A 17,962-nucleotide genomic window follows, 5' to 3' on the forward strand; every position below is an offset into this window, starting at 1 on the left:
ACTAGCATGCTTCATTCCAACAAGACACAGTTCCACCCTTCCTCCTTCCTCCTCATAGGGATCCCAGGGCTGGAAGATGTGCACCTGTGGATTGGCTTCCCATTCTTTGCAGTGTATCTAATAGCTGTCCTGGGGAACGTCATCATCTTATTTGTGATCCAAACTGAACGCAGCCTCCACCAGCCCATGTTCTATTTCCTGGCCATGTTGGCATGTACTGATTTGGGCTTATCCACAGCCACCATCCCCAAGATGCTGGGCATTTTCTGGTTCAATCTCAGGGAGATTGTGTTTGGAGCCTGTATCACACAGATGTATACCATTCACATATGCACCGGCCTGGAATCTGTGGTGCTGACAGTTATGGCCATAGATCGCTATATCGCTATATGTAATCCACTGAGGTATAGCATGATCCTCACCAACAAGGTGATAGCTATTCTGGGTATCGTCATCATAGTCAGGACTTTGGTGTTTGTGACTCCGTTTATATTTCTTATCCTGCGGTTGCCTTTCTGCGGTGTCCGGATTGTTCCTCATACCTACTGTGAACACATGGGTTTGGCAAAGCTAGCATGTGCCAATATCAGGGTCAATATCATTTATGGATTAGTTGCTTTCTCAGTGGGATACATTGACCTATCTGTGATTGGATTTTCCTACATCCGGATTCTCCAAGCAGTCTTCCGCCTTCCGTCTTGGGATGCTCGGCTCAAGGCTCTTAGTACATGTGGCTCCCATGTCTGTGTCATGTTGGCCTTTTACTTGCCAGCTCTCTTCTCCTTCATGACACACCGCTTTGGCCACAATATCCCTCATTACATCCATATACTTCTAGCCAATCTGTATGTGGTTGTTCCCCCTGCCCTGAATCCTGTTATCTATGGAGTCAGAACAAAACAGATAAGGGAGAGAGTACTAAGAATGATTAACCCTAAAATCCACTGATGTTTACCTCCATGATCTTCCATAACAGTTCAATAAGAACACAATGGCAGTCAGAAATAAACATTAGAAACTCTTTCTGTTAAATTTCCACAAGACAGTAAGTGATCACAACAATAGATTCTAGAAAAAAATTGCTCACCTCCTTTCACTGTCCCTCAAAAGTCAGTTCCATTACATGACCCTCCATGGATCAAAAGTTAGTACACACCATCAAAAGATATTACATAAAGGTTCCAAATTCTCTACTCTAACCTATGGGAGGTACAACAAAACCCTTTTATTTAAGCCCATGATAGCTTAAAATTCCAAGAAGGAGAAAAGAAGGTTGGAAAAAGTTGGTACCCAGTGCCCTTGAGTGATATATTTCCGCATAGAGATTCTATCCAGTCACTTGCCAGAGCTAAAGTTATAGTCATAAAAATAGCACAGAGTATTATCAAAACCAAGAATAGTGGTAAAAGATAAACAAGCATCATAAAATATACATTTAATCTCAGGTTCAGGCCTTTTCTGGAAGTTTGACCTGAAATCTACAATAAAATTCTTTGAAGGTAGGTATGACTACTTAAAATCCCAGTTCCTGTGAAGCTGAAACAAGAGGATTGGGACACATCTGGGCCCATCTTGAGCTACACAAGATGATTTTGCTCCAGGCCACATAATGAAGTCATGGTTCACAAAATCTAAGGAGAAGGAAGGAAGGAAGGAAGGAAGGAAGGAAGGAAGGAAGGAAGGAAGGAAGGAAGGAAGGAAGGAAGGAAAGCAACTATAAGCAAACAAAAAGCAACCTAGAAAAATCTTTTTGGACTTCAATATTCCTGCCTACAAAATGTTAAAAAAAAATAATTTGACACAGTTAACTAAAAAAAGTGGAAAATTTTTGCAAATTATAGAACTTTAAAAGATTTGGAATCTTGCATACTTAACATGGTGTGTATTTTTTTCTTGATGTATGTAGATTTATTCTTTTAATCATATTCTTATTTATTCTTTGAAAATGTCATGCATATGTACAATGTACCTTGATCATATTCATCTTTTACCCTTCCCCCAACATATCTCCTTTCTAACTTCATGTTCTCTTCTTAAAAAAACTTTTAACCCACTGAGACCAGTTAATCCTGCTCAAATGCACATTGATGAAGAGTCATCCTCTAGGATGTGGACAGCCTACCAGTGGCTTCACCCCAAAGAAAAATGACTCTCCTCCCCTAGCAATCATGAATTGACAATAGCACTTCAGCTAGAAGTAGAATTTCAGTAGCCCCCTTCTACATCCTTGCTGGAATTTTTAAAGGGCTTGATCTTGGGCAAGTCTTATGCAGGCAACCAGAGCTGCTGTGAGTTCATATTTGCAAGAGCTTTGTCACATCCAGAAGACATCTCACAGCATTCTCCCTGTCCCTTGGCTCTCACACTCTTTCTGCTCCCTATTCTGAAGTTTTGGTGATATTTTGGGGCCAGGGAGAACTGCAAGTTAACACAGATGTCCAACCCTTACTTAGTACTCATAATCACTTATTTTCAGCATTTTGAATAGTTATGGGGATCTGTGACCTTAGTCATTGCCCATTGCAATAAAAAGCTCTACCAACTTAGCTATACCTCAGCCCTGGAGATCATTAGTTCAAGTGAAATAAACCAGACTAATAAAAATAAATATCCTGTTTTTTTATTTCATATGCAGTCTAGATTTATATATAAATAAATATATATGACATAAAAGATTGTAGCTGGCTGTAAGGTAAGAGAAATAGGAAAGGGAATGGGTAGAGAATAAGAGAGAATGATGAATACAAATGTCAAAAGCAAAATGTGCACTAACTTCAAGGGCAATAGATACTCTAATTTGGGAATCACAGGATATAAATACCTAAGAGAAACACTCAAGAATTTAAAAAACTTGTTGTGCTCCTGGTTTTTCCAACTTCTTCAGGGCTACCAAAGCTGTATTTCTCCAGGGAAGAAAATGTATCTGAACTCTAATATAACTAATATAAATTTTCCTTTCTAAGAAACAGAATATGGAGCTATCCCTGTCTGTTAGAAGGCACTATGTCCATACAGTAAGTTTGACCTTGTAGAAAAATGAAGGTATCAAGCCATCTCAGCGGTACTAGTGGGATTAGAAAAGTTGTGACAATGGCATATGGGACTAGATCTGGAAGGGAAATTAAAGAGAGTCACAGGATGGAGAACTAGTAAAAGGCAAGGTGTAGATGGTACCAACCTAAGCTAGACTCACATACTCTTTGGGAGGACCTGGATCATACAAAAGGACTCAATGATCTGAACAAACTTGATGGAGGATATCTTGAGCAGCCTTCCTCAAGTGCTCATAAGAGTATGAAGCAGAATGTAGATTTGGAGGAGAAAGAATTGCCTCCATCCCACTATTGTCCAGGTGGTCATCATTAATTAAAAACATTACTAGTCTACCTCTTACTTCCTTTCTCATTTTCTAATAGTTTCAACTCTTCTTTCTGTTCTTCAGTTCTCTCACACACATGCCCCTTGTTCTTTCTACTATCATTTCAGTTTATTTTTCCTCTATTTTCAGACATTTCTTTTTCCATCTTCTTACTGTCTGGGAATACACATGCTTCTGTTCTCCTCATTAGTTCTATGTTCTGTCTACTCCATATCATTCAGCTCAGAGCCATTCCAATGTATAATGTTAAACCCTAGCCAGAAGCTCCCAGCAGGAAGGAAAACTATAGCACCATTTTCCACTGGATGACTTTCTCTCTTCTCCTCATCACCCATCATCCCTCATCCCTGTTTCCAGTTCCTGCTAACCAGGTTTCATGTTAGATTGAATATGTTAAATTGAGAGAAATTCCTATCACCGTCTTTATATTCTAATTTGACATCATAAAGATTACGATCAAGCCTCTGTGTCTGGTGCATCTACTCTACACACCGAGAGCAATGACCTTTGGATCACTCTGAAAGGTCACCTGTGTGAAGGTTCTTTAAAAGATCCCTGTGATGCTCTGAGAAAGTGGTCTGCATGTTCATGGGAGGAGACAGGCAGAGAGAGCTTATTGACATGGGGAGGAAAGATAGCAATTGGAGAAAAGAATGAAAAAGCGGCATGAATTCAGGGTTGGAAGAAAAAAAACATGAGGGGATTTTTTTTAGAATATTCTTCAAAACAGAGTTGAAGGATCCTGTGACCAATACACAGCTCTTAGCTTGAAATACCAGTTCAAATGGCTTTGTGTGCACAAATAAAAACACCTCAACAACAATGTCAATGGACATGTTAATATGGAAGGGGGAAATTTTCACAGGGTCCCACCCCTAGACAAAGAACTGTGGGAAACTAATGACTTTTTGGAGAATTAGCCTCTCCCAAGGATCAGCCCCTTTATTGATTGCCCCATGCAGAGTGTTCAAAATTATAATTAAAAGGCAGAGACTGAAAAGACAGAAATACAGTCCTGGTGTCCTCTCTGAACATGGCTGACAATGTGAGCTACATACTTTCCTTCCAATGGTTTCTATGGCACACATTTCTAGAAAACACTAAAGAAATAGATGGATAATATTCTCAACCTCCTCCCTAAATTAGGGACTGTGAACTTTTTTATAAGTCAAACATCAAAACCCAATTATACCTGATTAAATCACAAGTAAAACTAGTGGCAGTAGAAAACAATCAATATTCACATAAAAAATGTGGATGAGAGTTCTATTCTTCAGCATGCCACTGAAGATTCTCTTGTCATCATGGCTGCCCCACCTGGTGTTAACAGCTTTACAAGTCATACCCAGTGTCTAACTGCTGCTAAGGCATCCCTGATGCCAAGATTCGCATCTGACTTGGAATGGAAGAAGGCAAAACTTGATGGATTCCCACTTTATGGCCACATGATGCCAGATTAATATGAGCAGTCTCCTCAAAAGCCCTAGAAGCTGACTATATTTTTACTCAAAAAATACATGATAAAGAGTATTATGACAAGGATAACTTTCATATTTGGGTGAGGCTCCACTTCATCTGCATCAACAAGATGTTGTCTTATACTGAGGATGACTGGGTACAGATGGGTATGTGTTGGTGCCTTTGGAAATCCCTGGGCACGGCAGTCAGCCTTCACAGTGGCCAAGTTACCATGTCCACCCTGCACCAAGCTATAGAATAAGAAACGTGATTGAATCCCTGTGTAGAACAGAATTCAAGTTTCCTGGCTCAGAGGATACACATCTCAAAGACACATGGCAGGTAAGACATGGCTTATCCCTGATGGCTGTGGGGTCAAATATATGCCTGATCATGGTCTCATGGACAAATGACCAGCCCTGCATTCCTAAGGGCTTCCACTGTGCTCTCTTATATACCCTCAAGCCATGCTCAGTAATAAATCTTATATCCAGTCTGCCCAGGAAAGTGGGTGATGGGAATAGTACACAGGCTTTGGAAGAATAAATGTAATATTAAAATAACTTTTGAATTTAATTCTCATTAAAACTAACACTTCCAGCTGGGCAGTGGTGGCGCACGCCTTTAATCCCAGCACTCGGAGGCAGAGGCAGGCGGATCTCTGTGAGTTCGAGGCCAGCCTGGTCTCCAAAGCGAGTTCCAGGAAAGGCGCAAAGCTACACAGAGAAACCCTGTCTCGAAAAACAAAAAACAAAAACAAAAACAAAAAAAACAAAAAACAAAAAAAAAAAAAACCTAACACTTCCCTTCAAGTATTCAAACTTCTATTGAAAAGTCATTTTTGTGATCAGCATATTGCTAGAAAATGAAACTCTAAGATAAACCATTTTGGTCCCCTTATTCAAGGAGAGCAGTCTAGTGGCTAAAGCAGAAACCTGAAAAAATCATGTATATTCCAATGCAATACAAATTAGATTAAAACACAGAAATAAGACACTTTGGAAGACCTAAAGGCGAAGGTATATTGTTTCTCTAGAAAATACGTATAGGACGCTAACCACAGAGAGTGGCATGATAGGTTAGACATGGAAAATGCAGGAGAATATACTAGAAAGCTATATGGCCATGAACCAGAGCATAGAAACATGAAAGCAATTTTGCTCATTTGTGGACAAGGAAGTTTGATTCCCAAAGGCTTCATTGTCCTAGCTGATGAAACTCCACGCTTGCAACCCCATAACCATAAATTTTGAAGTTACTAATGTCTCCCACTTTCTCTCATAATGGCACCTTGTAATATGAATTCTAATTGTCATATTAATAAAAAACTAGAAGCCAGATATTGGGGTAAAATGCTGAAAGATCAGAGAGACAAAGGAACAAGCACTAGAGAGACTTCTCACCACTAATAATCCTCAGGCCGAATGGAAGGCAAGATCCTATCTCCACACATTCTTTGACTGAAAGTGTCTTAGACCTCGGTGGAAAAGCCTCTAGTTTTCTGTCTCCTCATGCCTTATATGCCTTTCTCCTCCCAGCCATTTCACTTCCTTCTGAAAGACCCTAGCCCTTCAGGCTTACACCCCCAAGCCTCAGGAAAAGAGAAACTTCAAGCACCAGGAAATGAGAAACTAAAATCTAGTTCCAAGGGCAACCTGACTCAGCACTACTCAATCACCCCTGCCACAATGTAACAATGTAAAAAGATTTTTGTTAAGACATGTGCTTGACTGTGACTGGGATAGTTGCAGGTGTTCCAGAAGGACCACTGTGACCTTTGTGTAAACTCCACTCCGGCCCTGATACCCCCTTGAGGTTTCAGAAAAGAATGTGCCTGTTGACATGACTGTACCCCTTTGTGATCACTCTGTAACCAGACCATGATCTTGTGAAACGAAACTGTATGGGAATTGTAATCTTGTGGGTTTTGCCTTTATAAGCCTTTATGGGGCTGCAGTAAGAGGAGGCTCTTGCTCTCAGGACAAGAGTTTGCCCTTCTGTACAGAAGCTTCAAAAATAAATCCTCGTGCTTTTGCATCAAGTGGACTGGAGTCTGGGTTCTTGGGGTGCCCACTTGTGACTTAAAAACTTTGGGGTCCAACACTTCCTAGTGCTGGGATTAATGGCTTGTGTGTGCTTCCCAAATACTGGTAGCAAAGCATGAGATCCCAAGTGTGGGATTAAAGGTGTGTGCCACCACTGCCTGGCTCTGTTTTCTTTCCTAGACTGAATCAATCTCATGTACTGGCTTTGAACTCACAGAAATTCAGACACATCTCTACCTCCCGAGTGCTAGGATTAAAGGTATGTGCCACCACTGCCTGGCCTCTGTATTTAATCTAGAGACTGGTCCTGTTCTCTGATCCTCAGGCAAGCTTAATTTGATACACAATATGTCACCACAACACCTGCCTCCCATCATATCCTCTAAGCATTGGTATTCCACTGAAGTTGCATTCTGTTTGTTTTCTCTGTCACCTCTGTACAAGTCCAGGACACCTCATCACCTATATTTGGATTATTGCAATGACCTAGTGGGAGCGGTAGGAAACTTTTTGCTTTAGTTCCTTTTTTCCCTCAAGTGTAGTTCAATATAGTCACCAGCATAATTATTTCAAATCATATCAGGCCAGTTATATCTCTACTATGCATATCTTCATGATTCACTCATAATAGAAAGAAAATGCTAACAGGGCTGACAGGATCAAAACACAGTCTGACCCTCAGTGACCCCTCTGAGCTCCTCCCCCCAAACTACTATCTAAACCACTTCATTCATTCATTTGACAAAAACAACTTCACTTTTTTTTTTTCTTCTAGGACTTGTCATTCATTGTTCCCTCTGGCATGTAGTACTTTCTTTGTCCAGTGGGTCTCTCTTCATAACAATATTTAGAATGATATCCAACTACTTTACTTCACAAACAATAAAATCATTCTTATCACAGCCCACCATTTGAATTGTCTCTACACACCATTTATTACTAGTTAATGGCTATGGATTCAAGCAATTTTATTTTTGCATGAATAATCTGTACATCAAGTTGTCATCAAGTACAACCAGAGAAATCTTAGATTTGAGATAAGGAGATAAATAGAAGATATTGAATCCTAAATATCATGCTACTTTGGTGGTCATTCTTCCAGAACAACTACATCAGATTCTGAAGGAGGATAAAATTAAAGCCTAATCTCCCCCATGAACTTCAGGGGCTATTCTAGAAGAAACAGAAGGGACTAAAGTCTGCTGTGCAAACGTGACAATCTATCTCCATGGAATATATTAAGCAATGAATTTGAAAATGCCAGACATTAGCCAAGTAAAGGCAATATGAAATATGGAATAACAAATGAGAGAAGCCCTAGAGATATGTGGGCTGCCTTGAATGAGTTTTCAATCTGATAGACAGAGAGGAAGAATGGATTCCACGAGGAGCTTATCAGTAGAGTCTCTGAATTGAGGAGGGTAACTTAAAAGTTTGAAAGATTTAAAAGTGTTACATTTGGACAGATCAGAGCCTTGGAAGAGAAAGGAAGGCAAGGTGAGAGAATTTTGAAACTCTGCAGAGAACCTACTTCCAGTGAATGTATGTATGTCAGGAAACTGCATGAGCTAAGGGAAAGAGGTGATGCCCAGGATTATGGATAAGAGTACCCAGTTCTGATAGCTATTCACTGCAGTCAGAATGGAACACAGTTCTCAGAGCACTTGGGAGGTAGTCAAGAGTTTTTCCGCGGTAATAAATCAAAATTAGTCATAAAGAATTGTTCTAGGTTTTTCATAACAAGTCTTTAAGAACAAAGCCCTGTCCCATAAAGCAAATTATCTTCAAATAACTTATTGTATTTCATAATGAATCTTAAGAACACTTCTAAAAGTTAACATTTATAAGATCTGTACCCCCAAAAGCAAAGTCTCAAAATGTCTGATATGATAGCTAACAAAAATTACCAGATACTGAAAATAATTAGAAAATATAACCCAAAATAGAATAAGGAAAGTAATTGGTTAGTTTAAATTAGCAACGTTGTTAGAATTAGAGGATAAGAAGTTGAGATAATTACTGGAATGTCATTCCATATATTCAAAAGAATTAAGATATAGACAATATTTAGAAGACTTAAGCTTATCTTCCATAGCTAAAAGTGTGTTTGAAATGAAAAAAATAGAATTCAGGGTACATTAAACATCATAAAGAAAAGCATGGCCTTTTACTTCATTAAATTAAATAGTTCCACTGAATAACTAGCAGCTTTCACTAAAACCTTCTCAGTGAGATTTTTTTTATTTCCACTTGCATTTTTATGATAACAGTTCCATGACAAGAGTTGTGATAGACTAATTTTGGTTCATTAAGTTTTAGGGACAGTATCTATCTGATAGGTATATTCAGGAAGCTGACACTGAGTTTGTGGACTCCATGGAAGGCACTGAGTGAACATGTGCAGCTAAGCCTGGGCACATACAGATGTGTGTGTAGAAGCCCTGTACCCAGGAGGTTGACTTATTCCCTACAGGACAGACAGCCAATATAGGGCTAGATTACCAGGGAAGATTCCTTTCAAAAAGAAAGAAAATAATTTTCTTCTGCCTGCCTGCCTGTATCTCCCAGAGGATCTTTTGAGCTACAGAGAAGATAAATTGAGATCACAGTGTTAAGATCCCTGAGGGTCCAGATGTACAACCCCTGGCCCACATCTGGAACTAGCCAGAACTCTAGTGTCCATGGATCAAGAAACCATGTTTCAAGTTCTTGTAAGTGACTAAGTACGGGGTGCCAAAGGGTACCTACAGCAGATCAGAGACCTAACTCTTAAACCTGAACTTGTGCTCTCTTTTCCTGATCAGTACAACTGGAAGTGTCAAGACCATCTGTCTGTAATTAGGAAGCCAATGTGAGAAACTGGCTTCTGATCTCCTTCTCTCTTTCTCTCCCTCCCTTACTCACTCCGCCTTTTCTTCTTCAAGACCTCAATGGAGTCAGAAATGGAAAACCTAGAGAGTTATACACATCATGTAGAGCCCAGGTAGAATGATTTTGTAATTTTCTGCTGAATATAGAAATTCAGAGGTCCAGGGGACAGAATATATTTTTAAGTGGATTATTGAGTAGTAAACAATTTTTGGTAGGTGTGTGTAACATCAGAGGCAGGGGCAAAAGCTATAGCTGAGTGTTGGGGGAAAGATAATTCAGCAAGTTTTAGCCAAAATTAATGGATTGCTAAAAATGACAGCTCCAGAACTAAAAACTTATGCATGAAGAAGCCATGAGCTACCTTCCTATTCTGTGCACTCATAATGTCCAAACTAACATGAGAACAGACTCCTTATTCCTCTCTGAACTTTAGGAAGTCAGGGGAAAACATAACAGTGCTTCTCTAGTCCTGGTCTGTGGCCTTGTCCACCTAGAGAATGGCTCTGGCTGTAAGGCCTTCGTTTATTTTTGACTTAAGCTTTCTAGGATTACTCATCATGTCCCTGGCTAGAACCAGAGACATTAGACCTCAGTGTCAGCCCCAATGTTGTCATTTTCAAACTCTAGTCACAAACCAAGACTGAAATAACAAAAAAATGTGTTCTCATGTGCTTAACTTTTTGAGCTGACTAGGCAGTTCCATGCTTGTTGAGTGGAGATTATAACTGAAGAAAGTGCAGTGAAGAGAGATGGAAAATAGAAGCATGAATGAGAGGGACTAGATAAAATGATCATATCATCGCCCAACATTTTGTCTAATGATGAAAAAAATCACATTAAATCTCTTTAAGACACAAAGCAGTATTTCTTCCTCTAGGCTCTTCCATTAACCTTCATTCTTCAGTCACCAGATTTTTTTATTTGATGATAGCCTCCAGATCGTAAACTCAAAATTCTTCCTGTTCCCAATATGAAAGTACTTCATTCTTTTCAAGAATTCTTTATGATCCACAAGGGAAGTTTCTTGGTCACAGTGAGATGTAGGGCTTTGTAAGGGATAAATGTAATTTTTTTCAAGGAATTAGTCAGAGGATGAGGAAGCAATAAATAATAAAAGCTTAAAGATGAGTATGGTGATAATAAGGATATTTGTAATTAGATTGAAGATGTATGTGCCATGGATACAAGAAAAGCTAACAGGGATTAGGTCAATTGTCACAAATTATGGGCTTAGCAGTATTCAGGAGCCATGGGACTATACAGCAGGTGACAACTAGTATTTGACAGGTTGACTCACCAGATGAATAACTCTCTGTTCAGGAGCCCCAGTAGGCAAAGTCTATAGGATCACTAGCTGTGGAACCTGGTTGTTATCTGTCTGTAACTTTCTCGTGTACCACACTTACCTCCCTAAAAAAAGAACAGCTATGGGTTCTTTCCTCAGCCCATTGGTAGTGTGTTTTCCATCTTTGGGCACACTTATAGTTGTGGATGGTCAGGAAGATGATTCTGTTTAATTTGTATAATTCTGATAAACAAAAATAATATCAAAACATTTTTCTTATTGACACAGGAAAGTAACAGTGTTCTCAATCTCAAAGATACCTAATTTTAGACTTCAGAACAAATTCAAAATAGACTAAGCTGCCCCTGTGGAATATATACAAAGACTGTTTATTGCTGAATAAAGGTCAGGCTGTTTACATTGGACATAACCCCCTACAGTAATTGACAGCACGTACTCCTAGGCTGAGGTTCAGCCAAATAATTGTTTATTGCTATTCCTGAATTTCAATGTCATTTTTCTGTCTGGGGATGTTTACCACTCAGGCTATGTGCTTGGCCAAGTGTTATTCACTGGCCGGTCAGCTGACCTTCCTAGCCTGAGAGAAACTGTGTGACTCATCATATGTTATGAGAATGTGTTGGATCCTGAAAATGTAACAGATTATTGTCCAGGTTTTTGACTGTAAGAGTGAAAGAAGGAGGAATGAGAGAGTATGTGAGTATGTGTGTGGTGTGTGGAAGGGAGCTATGAAAAGCAGAGAGAGAACTGCTGTGAAAAAAAGCTGTACAAAGGGTAAGAATAATATGTGTGGGTATGTGCTGAGGAAGGATATGTAGGAACTATGTAAAGAGCAGAAAGTAGTGAGTGTGTTGAATGTATGTAGGTATAGCTGAATGGGCAGAAAGAAAATGTAACATGTAATTGTCTAAAGTTGGGCAGAGAAGAGAAATGTGAGAGTAAGATGAGAGAGTGAATGAGTTCAGAGAGTGAATGAGTAAAGAATAAATGAATGGATGTAGTAGTGTGTGACAGAATGTAGCAGAGTAAGAGAAGAAATATGTATAGAAGAGAGATGTGGAACTATGTAAAAAAGAGATGTCAAAGAAAATGAAGCTGTATAGAATAGAGATGTAACTGTGCAAAAGAGGTATGTGACTGTGTGGAGAATGTATGGAGACTGTAACAATGTGGAGACAGAGATTTTCAGAGAAGGAGATTTTTGAAGATGCAGTAAAAAAAAAAGTTAGCTTCAGAAAGCATATATGTTTCCTTATTTTTCCCCTCAGATAGAAAAGTCTAGCCCTTGCTGCCTTCATGGATTTTTTTTTTGCATACCCTGGATGTGGCCTTGGAGTCAGTTCTTCCAAGACCTCCAATACAGTTACTTGATTTATGCCTCAGATTCACAAGCAGACGTATTGAAATAGAAAAGAACAGGTGGAGTTTTTAATGCCTGTTGTGTATCACAAATAAAAGTCTCTTAGTTACAAACTCCAACTAGAAGGTATACTTTAAGGCCACCCCCATTGCTCTCCATCATCCCACTCCATTTCACACAATTTAAAACTAGAAAAGAAGAAGCTAAATTTGGTGTTGGGAGTATGGAATTATGAAATGGAAAGATAAGAGTAGGGGGGAAATAGCTATGGAATTAACTGTCATTTTAAATCAAACTTTTAGGTTTAGCACTTGAAAGCAAGGAAAAACAATGAAAATAAAACCAAAAAAAAAAATGAATGAAGGAGAAATGAGACTTATGAATAGTAAGAAGGACAGGGGAAATCAAGATGCTAGAAAACTATCCTTAGGATTGAGGCAGTAGCATCAAAAAAAAACCCAGATAGATGGGTAGAGAGGAGTTAGTTAGAAGATAGATGATAGATAGATAGGTAGGGTAGGTAGTAGAGTAGATAGATAGATAGATAGATAGATAGATATGCATTTATATATGTATATGCATGTATGTGTGTATGCATGTGTATATTTGTTACCCTGGCACCACAGGAGACTGGAATATATTTCCACTACCCTTGTATCTAAAATAATTTAGACTTTTATTTCTTCTACATTGACCCTACCACTGAAACTATAGGAAAAACACAGAATCTTCCCTAGGTAAAAGATAAATTATTAAACTTACCCAACCTACTTCAAAATATTGTAAGCCATGAATGAAGTGATGTGTTTAAAATTATTTTGAATTCGCCAATTGTTACTAATAGGTATTATAAAACATATGTTACTAAGATTATTATTATTATTATCAAGCTTTAAAAATGGGATTTTTTTTTTTAATTTCCTCTATTTCCCCTACATACTTTGTTAGAGAATCTCTTTCTAGCAGGTCTGCCTGAAGAAATAAATGTCAGAGAGGGTCCCTGGGAAAGGAGGCCCATCCTCCCTCCATAGAGATGCTATCATTACTGATGGGGATGGTCTGGAAGGAGCCAGTAAGAACTGGAATTACATCTGGAGAACAGAAGAGGCATCACTAGACACAATTTTCAATATGAACCTCTTGAAAAAAAAGTATTGATTTTATCAGTGTTGAAACTATCACAGAGTTCTGGGTCTCCAGTTTCACGACCACTTTGATTCCTTTCTACTGTACTCCAACCCCAGAACTACTTATTTTCTAGCATATTCCACTTTTATAATAAGTTAAGCCTGTTGGTTTTGTTTGTAAGTGTCTCTCTCTGTAGCCCAGGCTGGCCTGGAAACAGGGAATCCTTCCTACTCCAGCCTCCTAGTGCTGGGAGGGCAGTTGTGTGTGCCACTGTACCTGACACTGTGTAAGTTTCTAAGGTCAGAACCAAGTACTATGATCACAGAATCACCTACACTTGTTAGAGAGACTGCTAGATCCTAGAAAGACTAAGGTGCAACTGGGCTGATTTGAGAGATCCTGAAAATACACAACTTGCCAAACTCCAGGGCACTTGAGGTCGTTCACAGTCTGGGGAAGGAGGATGCACTTTAGAATCTTTGCTGTCTGTGACAGTGCTGCTTCACATTACATTTTTACAATTTTTTCTCCTGCTTCTCCCCACTGGAGAGTTAGCCCTCTCCAAATAATCTGTGTTCATTCTTGGAAGGCACCACTGTACCACCACCTCACTCTATCTGCTCATTCTTATCACGGCTCACTCATTTGTTATCACCATGATCCCACAAGGTAAATAGAGTTTTACTACCTTACAAGTATAGATAGCTTTGTTTTCCATTTTGTGACCTTACAGCCTAAGAAAATTCTAAGGGGAAACTCTGAATGAGAAGAGACATATAGCAATATGGGGAGTAAAAATATGTCTCTGAATCACTCAAGGTGGAGTGAACGTGAACAGAGATGGAAGGCTTTATCAAGTGAACGCCAGCCATCATTTTCACATCACTGCAATCAACTGTTCTCCTTTAGTCTAGAAGGGACTCCTAAAAGCATGATGATCTAAGAAAGAGAGGGACCAATTATTTTATAAGGTACACATTCTCTCAGCAAATGAAAATTACTTTTGAGACAAAAAGAATTGATTACTTTCACTGTAGAGTAGATAAAATATATAATTAAAGCAAAATAAATACAATCAAAAGGCTAAAATGCTATGAGAACTAAGGACAATATCTGAGTCCTTTTTTTGTGCGAAGCTTTTTGTGCACTATAATAGTTAAACTGAATGATAGTTTATGTGAGCATTAAAAAGAAATAAGGAGAAAAAAACATATGTAAAAGATATGCAGTTTAACCTGCATGTGAAAATAATATCCTAAGTGTTTTTTCTCAGTTTTAGTTTCTGTAAAGATATACCAACTCTTTTGAAAATAAAATCAAATGTATAGTTAAATCCTCTTTCTTTGGTCCTCTGCACAGTTAAAGTGATAGTAGTATATCCCCGTAACAAGGCATCAGACATAAACAGATAAACTCAATTGACCTGGATAACCTGCTACAATTGTGTCTAACTAAAGCAACTTGCTCTACCTATATAGCTATACAGAACTAATTCTTTACATCCTAATTTTACAGCTCACTAAGAGAAAAGCTGGTAGGACTGTGTGACAAAATATGACAGCACACAAGAATGATACCATCTCTACTGGAGTTTCAGACTTCCTCCTAAATTGTTTTTGTCAGGTCTCCCAGCTGGCAGTTCTGGCTCTCCCTGCCACTCAGCCTTCTCTTCCTCCTAGCCATGGGGGCTAATGCTATTCTTTTGATTACCATCCGCATGAGGCCCTCTCTGCATGAGCCTATGTACTACTTGCTCAGTCTTCTCTCCATGCTGGACATCGTACTCTGCCTCACGGTCATCCATCCCCAAGTGCTAGCCATTTTTCTGGTTTGATCTCAGACCCATTAGCTTTCCTGCCTGTTTTCCTCCAGATGTATATCATGAACAGCTTTCTTGCTATGGAATCTTGCACATTTATGATCATGGCCTTTGATCGCTATATAGCCATCTGTCACCCACTGAGATACCCATCTATCATCACTGACCAATTTGTAGTCAAGGCTGCCACATTTATTTTTGGTCAGGAATGCCCTTATTCTTTTGCCCATCCCCATTCTTTCGCACGACTTCATTACTGTTGGAGAAATGTCATTGAGAACTGCATCTGTGCCAACATGTCTGTCTCTCGACTCTCTTGATGATGATGTCAACTGTCAATCGCCTTATCCAGTTGCGCTGAGAGGCTGGACTCTGCTGGGATCTGACCTCATCCTCATCTTCCTCTCCTATACCCTCATACTAAGAGCTGTGCTGAGACTCAAGGCAGAGGTGCTATTGCCAAAGCCCTGAGCACATGTGGTTCCCACTTCATCCTTATCTTATTCTTTAGCACCATTCTTTTGGTCTTTATCCTCACACATGTAGCTAGAAGGTACGATGTGCCATCTTGCTCAATGTCCTCCACCATGTCATCCCTGCAGCCCTTAATCCCATTGTTTATGGGGTGAGAACCCAGGAAATCAGCAAGGAATCAAGAGACTACTGAAGAAGGGGTGGTAAAGAGACCAACTGCACCCCTGCATTCCTAGGCACGATGACTTATTATGTTGATAGAAAATTGGCTGAAACACTAACTCAGAAAATTCTCATGAAGAAAGTAAGTCTAAAAAATGTTCCTGACTATACTCTTCCTTTAGAAAACACAATACTCCCTCTACAAAAATTCCATATCTCAGCCAGTGTATAGTGGTGCCTGCCTTTAATCCCAGCATTTAGGAGTGTAGAGGCAGGTAGACCTTTTTGAATGTTGGCCAGCCTAGTCTACATAGTGAATTCCAGGACAGGCAGAATTACACAGTGAAATCCTTTCTCAAAAAATAAAATAAAAATCAAACAAAAAAAACATCCCATATTTCTGTGACTTTTGATTTTTTCCAATATTTACTAGTCTATTTTGTCTAAAATAGGAGAGTCCAAAAGGGTGAATGCTATACTAGAAAAAATAATCTGTAGCTACTTCTACATTGGCAATCTCTGCACAAGTATTTTATTGGGACTGTAGACATTAGTGGCCTCAACTGAAGCTCATTATCATAGATAATATTAATCCAATTGTACAGTGAGATTATGAACAGTATACAGTACTTTACTCACTTTTAATGGATGTCAGCTTTAATGATGCAATGTGTGCTTTAGAAGAATGTCTGCTATTTATGTCCACAACCAACATCTTTCTCCATCTTCCTCCCGTGTTTTCATGCAAAGCTTCTTTGTTAGTTGCTCATGCTCCAAAAGCTAGGAGCTCCTTGAAAGAACTGATGTGAAGCAGTTCATCCTACTGGGTTTAGGAGGAGGAACATCGCATGAAGCTTCTTCTCTTAGTTTCTCGCACACTATTGCTATGCTTGGAACTTCATCTCTGGGATTCATAAATGCCTGTGATCTGTGTACAGGGTTCTGTTATATGTGGACCAATATATTAGAAGACACTCTATAATGACACTTAAAATATACAACGGTCCATTACTAGTTGGGTGGAACTTTCCAATCAGCTTTTTATTCATAAGTCCTTATAGAGATTAGAAGTTATTGAGAAACGTAGATGATATATAGGCAAATACAACTAATCTAGATCCCAGGAATATTGGAAATTAAAATCTGGATCAAAGGGAATCTTTAGAGGTTCACTTTCCTTCCTTCTACATATAAACAACTAGAAAAAATGAGTTACTCATACTATGCATGCAAGAAGTAACTTGAAAAAGGAAACAGAATCTAAGATGACTGAGCTTTGAGCTCTTCGTTCTAGGTTTTGAGCAACTATGAATGACATGTGGAGCTTTGGAACAAATAAGGAGCATCAGTCAGTTTCAGGATCTTTGTTTGATGTAAGAGGCACCAAATTAGTTGTTTCAAAAATGCATTTGTAGTTCCTAAGAGTCTACAAAATGATTGACCCTCCTGAAACAGGCATCGTTCACACGAAGAGCCTACTCCACATTTCCCTTCGAGCAGAGGCATGGGCACTTCCTGTGTTGTTTCCTCAATGACAACTGAAAAAGGAAGTGGGAACATTTCCAGATACAGATCAGATTTAAGTGTGCTTAAAGGAGTGCTTATATCCACCATCATTCATGAACCCCCTTATCTCCAACTACTGAAAGCAAGCATATGTTTCCTGCTTAACAGAAAAATCAAGCAGATATTAGTGAAAATTTCAGTTTCTGTTTGCTAAAGGCTTTGGTGTTATCCTTTTTTATGATGGTCATCCTGACTGAAGTGAGAAGGAATCTGAAAAAAAAATCTAGTTTTGCTGGGAGGTGATAAGATGATGTTACTTTCATTTTGAGAATCTTTATTGTATTGGGAGTTATAATATAGGCGCTCAATTAAGACATTCTATATAGTAAATTTTTAAGAAGTGATAGTTTTGTTAGCTATAGTTGCCTTTGTAATAAACAAAGAGTATTGTATG

General features: G+C 38.9%; 1 protein-coding gene and 1 pseudogene across 1 annotated transcript; both read left to right on the top strand.

Annotated features, from left to right (window-relative positions):
- On the top strand, positions 1-948 carry LOC114683835 (olfactory receptor 52E5). The gene has a single exon (XM_028858190.1). It carries the CDS (start codon positions 7-9, stop codon positions 946-948), a length of 942 nt encoding a protein of 313 aa, XP_028714023.1. The 5' UTR covers positions 1-6.
- A 14,153-nt stretch (positions 949-15,101) lies between these two features.
- On the top strand, positions 15,102-16,047 carry LOC114683846 (annotated as a pseudogene).
- The last annotated feature ends 1,915 nt before the right edge of the window (positions 16,048-17,962 follow it).

The sequence above is a fragment of the Peromyscus leucopus genome, unplaced genomic scaffold, assembly GCF_004664715.2.
Source record: "Peromyscus leucopus breed LL Stock unplaced genomic scaffold, UCI_PerLeu_2.1 scaffold_1008, whole genome shotgun sequence".
Lineage (NCBI taxonomy): Eukaryota > Metazoa > Chordata > Mammalia > Rodentia > Cricetidae > Peromyscus > Peromyscus leucopus.

Coding starts and splice junctions, on each gene's coding strand:
- LOC114683835 (XM_028858190.1), top strand. CDS start 7: ATGCTTCATTCCAACAAGACACAGTTCCACCCTTCCTCCTTCCTCCTC.